This window comes from Rhinolophus ferrumequinum, chromosome 19 (genome assembly GCF_004115265.2).
Source record: "Rhinolophus ferrumequinum isolate MPI-CBG mRhiFer1 chromosome 19, mRhiFer1_v1.p, whole genome shotgun sequence".
In the NCBI taxonomy this organism is placed as follows: domain Eukaryota; kingdom Metazoa; phylum Chordata; class Mammalia; order Chiroptera; family Rhinolophidae; genus Rhinolophus; species Rhinolophus ferrumequinum.
This window is the reverse complement of record NC_046302.1, coordinates 20,272,743-20,280,392: the sequence shown is the minus strand read 5'-3', so window position 1 is coordinate 20,280,392 and position 7,650 is coordinate 20,272,743. Positions and strand designations below refer to the sequence as shown.

The following is a 7,650-nucleotide window of genomic DNA, read 5'->3' as shown; positions in this document are numbered from 1 at the left end:
GACGCATTAGGGCTTATGTTCAGGGGATGTCACCCTGAAAAATCATGCTTGGGCTTATTTTCTGGTTAGGTCTTATTTTCAGGGAAACACGGTAGACACAGAGAACTGATAGCTACTAAATGGGAGGGGGGTTGGGGCTGGGTGAGAAGGGTGAAGAGATTAAACAGTACAAATTGTTAGTTACAAAAGAGTCACAGGGATGTAAAGTACAGTATGGGAATATAGTGAATAATATTGTAAAATCTACATAGTGTCAGATTTGTATTAGATTTATTGGGGGAATCACTTCATAAATTATATAAATCTCTAACCATTATGCTAAGCTAACATAAAATAATATTGAATGTCAACTATAATTAATAGTCATGGGGATATAAAGCACAGCATGGGGAATATAGTAAAAAATACTCTAATAAGTATGTATAGTGTCAGATGGGTAACAGATTTATCACTTTGTGAGGTATATAAATGCCTAATCAGTATGTTATTTTTGTACACCTGAAACTAATTTAAAAAAGCAGGGGAACAGTAACTAGAGAAAGCTCCCACTAATGGTATGTGTTTTCTCTGAGAGTGGGGAAGTGGCTGGAAAAAGAAAGTGACAAAAAAGGATAAAAATTTAGACTATATCCTAAAGGCAATGGGAGAGGAACCAGACTGGTGACATAAAGGATGTCTGGGTACTACCGAGAGCCCAGCTAATGCTAGAAATCAAAGGCTGGTACCAGTTCATAAGGCTGTATAAATATCTCTAGCAGTGTGCTATACCCTAGCTGTTAGAACGGAGAAAAAGGATGGCTTGGACTTCACTGGAGGTGAGTTATAGGACAAATGAAGTAGAGCAACAAGAGAGAAAGGAGTTTGAGGGCACGTCAAGAAGGAAGAGAGGCAAGTGGGGATCTAAGAAGAAAATGACACGGTCGGAGGCCTAGCAATTCCAATCAAGAAGAAGAGCAGCTATCACCAGAGGGAGGGCTTGCTAGAATAATAGGGGTTTTCATCGGAGGGATTAATGGCACTATCATTCCCAGACTCAAAACATCTAAGTAATCTTCAAGTTTATAGATGTAGTCCATTTCACCAGAGTAATTTTTCTATATGTCAATATGGTCATATTGTGTTTCAGTTGCTTCCCACCGTTATCAAAAGTTCCAAATTCTCTGTGTGGTGATCAGGATTCTCATGATCTAGCCATGACTTAACTTTTCATTCATTTTTCACTACTGTCCTTCCTTGATCAAATTTAGCCCCACATTTGTCAGTGACCTCGTGCTTTCTTACTTTCAGACTCAGGCTTGGGAAGTTCTCTTACCTAGAATTCTCATGCCTGTATCTACCAGCACAATTCCACCATTCTGCAAGACCCCATTCAAATGCTACTTTAATTCCTCTGATAGATACTATATCTTCTCTCCTATTTCCTATAAAACTATGCTTGTCTTAGAGTGCTTACCATATTAATTTTATCATTATTTGTGTAGCTTGACTCTCCTATTAATCAGCAAAGACCCATATCTTACTTGTATTTTTGTATCCTAAGTACCTTGAATAAAACACACTTTAAAAAAAACAAACGCATTGACCTTGTGTGTGGTATCATTACACATTTTGGAACATTATGCTACATATGTGCTCTCTAAAAAGAAAAATTATTGATTCTTCACTCACTTTGGAAATGCCAACTCACAAAGAATTGCTTAAGTAGGCAAATACTACAAATTAGTGAAGCAGCAGGTACCCTTTCCCCCATAAATCTTGTCCATTCTCTTCGAACAGGTGGTTCCATCAAAGTCCTAATCCGTACAATGAAGTACAGGACTAGCTTTACTTGGGCAGCTACTGGGACCGAAACTAATTTGCCTGACATTCACTAAAATGCAGACAAGTCAGGGTATTTGGCTAATTTACACATAAGTCTTAAACATACGTTTAAAAAAAAATTTTTTTTTTTGGTTTCTAGTTATCTTTTAAAAAAATTAAAAAACCTACTCATAACTTGAATTTCACCCAAGAAAAGTAGGGCATAAGGTGATATTGGTGATGAGTCTTATGGAAAATGGGTAATTTTGCTATACTAACATACTTATTTGGAATACTGTTTTATAAAGAAGAGGAACTGCTGGAGAACTGGAGAATATGCATTCTATGGTGCTGCTGCCATATTTACTGAATGTTTATACCTAAATGTAATTTTAGCTGTATGAAACTATATAGCAATGCCAAATCAAGTTATTTTTGAATATTTTATGCTGTCAGTCTTCAATGTTTTAGATGTAACTTTGAAATGTTTAGAATTCTCCTATACAATGTTTATGTGCTCAAATGGAGAGAAGGTTGTCATTTTGTAAAGTCTACATCCATAAGATGGCTTTTCTTATACTAATCTCAGTTTTACCCCTTCCACCTCTAAAAGAAAAAAAAAAGGCTGAATATTCAGAACAGATAATCCTGATTTGAAAACTCTAAAGAATTACGCAAATGATACACATTTTCAGTTTATTTTAGTGCGCTGTATTGACCTTTACAATTCTGTAAAGGTCTAATCAATGTCATTAGACTATAAGAGATGTTTAGTTGTACATGTTTGAATTGAAAATATGTATGAAAACCTAGCAATACACAAAAATGCCCTAGAAATAGATTTTAATCACCATCATCATTACATAATGACAAACCTTTTTAAATGCTTCAACTTCCAGTGGCAAGTGCCACCAGAGAAATTACGTTGCACTTATGTATTATAAATGTCAAACTATATAACAGGAGGTCTTATGCATTTCAAGTTTGCAGAGCACCTGTGTACTTAAAGTATGTATGGAGACCTACTGTACAGTAGTAGCTTTGCCCCTTTAATTGGGGTACATTAATCTTATATTTATCCACCCAACCCCAGCCTCAGATATTATTCCCAGGGGCCTTAGGTAACTGCAAGTAAATTATTTTAATTGCTGTCTTGAAGTTCACAAGTGTTATAATGAAATAATCTACCTGATGCTAAATAAAGGCTTTAGAATGTTGGAAAAAAGTGTTATTTCTTTGAAACTTTCAAATGTACTAACGTTGCCACTTCATGCTATCCTAAATCATCAAGACTGTCCTCACAAAGAAGTCCTTGTGGTGCCACAGACCCCAGGACCCAAGAGACACCAGCTGCGTGGCCTGCACAGTGGTGAGTAAGCAGTCGGAGTAAGTAGTCTCTGGGGAAATACACACATGGTATTACAGCAAGGTGCTGCTCTTCATTGGGCGTGAATGTCAAATACACAATCATCGAGTGGGAATACCTGGCGAGAAAAGCTAGAGTGGGAATGGTTGTTTGTTTTTACAGTGTGTGCAACAACTGGAAAATGCTATTGTCACGAGTCTGAAAAGACTTAAGGGCTTTTTGTGTTGGGTTGTTTGTATACCTCCTAAATTACAAAATAAGCAAGAACGCAAGGTTTTCAGCTCGCATGAAGTTTATTGAGACATTACACTTAGTGGCAGACTCCACCTTGAAGGTCGATTCAAACAGCCTCATTTTCCGCATCTGTTAGGAATAACGTAAGCAGCGAATTGTTTAAATTTAATCATGAAATAAAACATGTGAAACTAGTAGATCAGAAATGCAAGGTCTCCCCTCCTGCTCTCTGGCACTAGGCTCTTCACTAATCAGTTACCTGTGCGTTTGCACTAACCTATCCTAGCATTGAACATATCCTAACATATCCTGAAAACAGCCATTTTGACAATTCCACTAAAAGTCTAAAAAGAGGGATAAGAAGTAAATGCACGTGGCCTTAAGGTATTTTGATAACTAAGAGTTGTCACCTTAAACATAGTTACTGTAATACTTGAACCTACCTGTGAATGAAATCCAGCTTTTGTCCATCAAATGTTCAGCTTAAAATCCCCACAAAATGCTTTAAGCAATTGAACTCGTTGGTGTGTATGTATTATATACTCTTAGCTCGTCTCCCCACTTCCTCTGATGACCTCCTCCTGACTGGTTTTCAGCCAGCAGGATCTACCCTTCATCTGTCCAAATCTCCCTCCTTGGTATGCAGGGACCCTATATTATGGTCCCCTCTTCACGTCTCCAACTTCCTCCCATGTACTCTCGCCCAGCTCCTCCCAGCCAGTCTCATTTTGGCCGACTTGCAGTGTCTGGAACGCTAATGATCTTTCCTGCCCTAGGGCTTTGTCTGTGGGCTCTTTGCAAGGCTGGCTCTTTTTATTCACATATCAGTTTACATCTGGGCCAAATAAAGGAGGGCTTGTATCAGTACCTTGTTTTCTTCATCACACTTCACAACTTCCTTTTTCTCCATCTTCCCCACTGAGTGTAGGCTCCATGTTTTGCTCACTGTCTATAACGCAGGGACTCAGCTCCCACTCCCCTCATAAGAAGGCAGGATAGGGTGAGGCCAAAAAGGAACAACAATGGAGCCATAGATAGGGGAGTCATACCACTATATTCTCGATGGTAGCTGGTCGACACACAAAAGCAAACATTTGCCCATACTCGAATGAGGGGTCTTCTTCTACCCCAGTTTCGCTGGTGGCCGGGCAAGACACAGGAGGTAGGATCCACACAATCTGCAATTCGCCCTCTGCACCTGCTAACCCCACTTGCTAGCCGAAATCTGCCATCTGCTTCTCTGCCCCCCAACCAACTGACCCCCCTAGCGTAGCCATGGCAGTTATATTAGTGGCTATTGGCTAACTGGTAACAGCTGATGGCCACCCAGCCACAGTGGATGGCCATCTGATTACAGCTGATGGCCATCTAATAACCGAGCCAGCACCTTTCCACCTGACGCCGGGAGCCTGGAAACTGCTCTCTGGGACTCTGTCCCCACACTGTTCCATACACAAGTGGGGGAGGAGGGGCTAGCACAATACGTCACACTTACTTGTGGAATGAAAATTTTTTTTAAATTGAGTGATACAACTCTCTTATCGACAGTTAATTCCAATGAGCTCTTTAGCTCTTTACTGTGTTTCCAATCTGTCCATTCTATTGTAAATATTCACTCTAAGAGGGAAAACTATTTACTACATTGATTGGATAATCTCTTGCTCTCCAGTTCCCTGCTCTTATTAAGTCTGGCCTCTGCTCCCCCTTACCCCTTCAAATTGCCCACTAGATTGTAAATTCCCACTTTATGAGACAGGATAAGTAGCCTAGGAAATTGACCCCGCCCTCCAATATATAAAGAGGCACCTCACTGATTACACAAGTAGCAACTGACTGTATCTGACACCTGCAGCTGGAGGATTTCATCCAAAAAGGCTAATCCCTATGCCTGGGACCTGAACTTTAGCTAATTTCAATGTCATTATAATCTCATTTACACTGTGGTTACTACGACTCCCAGCATGCATCTGATGCCATGAGAGTCTGGAGAAACCAAATAAGGAAAAAGTGGGAAACTGAGGAGCTACATCAATGGGATGTCACCAAGCCCTGCCCTGAGAGGGATAAAAACTTTCAGTCAGGCCTTCCTCCTGGGGACTTGCTCTCAGAATTCGCCCACATTTCCCTCTCATGTGTACTTTCATTTCAATAAACTCCCCGTGCTTTCCTACATCTGTCTCCCTCTTGGAGCCTTTCTTGTGTGGAGATAAGGACCTGGTCACCACTGCTCCGGGTTCAGTCTTCTCTTAGACATCCACATGAGCTTCTGGCGACACTAAGAATGTTTTTCATTTTTTTGTTAAATCCATCCCCCTTCAGCATCTTCCATGACTAGACACAGAACGAGCTATTCAGAGGTGATTGGTTCCTGTCTGAGGTCCTTGGAGTGAGTCATCACGCTGCAATGCACTGCTGTGCATTTATTAGTAGTTGGCGGTAAGGAAGTTGGAGACAATAACCTCATCAAATTAGAGGACACCCAACTCATTGCATATCTCAATTCAATTTAATTTTAAATATCTCAGACTCCAGGTCAACAAATCACAATGCTGAAAACTGCCACATATTATGGTAGGGAAATTTACCTGCCAGTTTTAAGTTTCTGCTCTGCGAACATGGGCAGTAGTCAAGGTTATTTCTCCAGCAATACCATAACTCCCAAAGGGGGTATGTTTGTCACCAGATCCTGAACCCTTTTTGGCTACACCCTCTACTGGGAAAGCAGCAGTAAGAAAAGCTGGGCTTTGTGGCCTGGGGACATGTTGTCCACTTGTAGGAGGATTAGCATTCCGGGGGTTTGGGGGGTATTTCTGGAATTTCTGATCTGCAGGAACTGCAATGGGTACTTGGACTGTAGCATATCTCTTCAAGGGATCTGCCTGGGAGACCACAGCATGTCCAGGAAGAGGTTTCCAGTCCTGCACTTCCTGAACATTTGAGCCTACGAGAATGAAAGGTGGGGCCCCGGTCTTCTTGCTGTTGTCCATCATCACATAAGCTGGAGGAGTAACTTTCGGTGGATGCTCCAGAAACTGTGGATCCTTAGAATTAGGTAAATAGAGGGTTGCTTGGGGGAAAGGCCCAGTAGCAGGTGGTGGTGATGGGCGATTTTGTTGATTCATATCAGTTAGACAATAAAGGGTCCACATGTTAGAATATGGTGGTGCTTGTCCTGCTTCACTTGTTGCTATTGCTATAAAAACAAAAATACAAGCATTAAAGTTTGGTCTCTGCATTAGGTGCTATGCACAGAAATGTCTTTGCAAAATATTTTTTACATATAAACAAACAGCCGTAGTAGTATGTGCCATAAAGCATGTTATAGAGAGAGCTAAGTAAATTGTGTTTGGTGATGTGAAATGAAATCCTCTACAGTTGGAAAATGAGAACAGTGCTGCGATAGAAATTGGCAAGGACACTAGAGTTGTGGCTGAAGAAGCAATCTCATTCTAAGTTGCTGTTTCCAGGTACTTAAACTTCAGACATGGCTTCTACAGAGACCTCAGGAGGAAATGGAAACTCAGCAATATTGGCTTTACCAAAAGAAAAAAAAAATCAATTGAAAAGTGTGTTAAGCCATTGAAAAAATGTGTTAAGGCATCTGCAGTGATTTTTTTGTTTACTAGAGAAATCTGCACTATGTGTCATCTTTTAATCACATACTCAAATATCTCTGGCCCTTCAGGTATTGTATTATTTCCCATTAATTTGTTACCACACACAAAACATCAGATAATCTAGGACTCAGAACCCCAGAGAACACCGCTTTTAGGAAAGCCTGAAATCGTAGGTCCTAGATGACAGTAAAAGGCTGGTGGTGCCACAGGGTCCATTAAGAAGAGATCGAGGCATGCCATCCATCTGCTTACACCAAGGACTCTACAATGTCACCGTTGACTTTCCTAATGAGGACAGCACTGCCTTGGAGGACTGCGCCCTAGAAGATGGGACAGAGGAGAGAAGGTACCTGATGGAAGAGCTGAACTTTGCCCAAATGTGCCGAGTTCTGCTGAGTGCTGGGCCCTCTGTCACTGCTGCAGCTTTGTTGCTTCCCGAGAAGAGACTACGCTATGCACACGATTAAGCTAGTGTGTTTTCAATAGCTTCAGATACTTTCAATGGATCTTTCTTGAAGCTAATTAAAACAGATGCACAAGCCAAGTCTGCAGTATTTTTGTTAACGCCCCTCTTAGCGCTTGCTTGAGAAATAGTGAAGCACTGGAGAACAGTAACTTGGTATGAAGTGCTGC

General features: G+C 40.9%; 1 protein-coding gene across 1 annotated transcript; it reads right to left on the bottom strand.

Annotated features, from left to right (window-relative positions):
* Positions 1 to 5,907: 5,907 nt before the first annotated feature.
* On the bottom strand, positions 5,908 to 6,636 carry LOC117038710 (uncharacterized). The gene has a single exon (XM_033135600.1). It carries the CDS (start codon positions 6,634 to 6,636, stop codon positions 5,995 to 5,997), a length of 642 nt encoding a protein of 213 aa, XP_032991491.1. The 3' UTR covers positions 5,908 to 5,994.
* Positions 6,637 to 7,650: the final 1,014 nt, after the last annotated feature.

Excerpts from the sequence above, each read along its gene's own strand:
- LOC117038710 (XM_033135600.1), bottom strand. The coding sequence starts at position 6,636 with ATGCAGAGACCAAACTTTAATGCTTGTATTTTTGTTTTTATAGCAATA.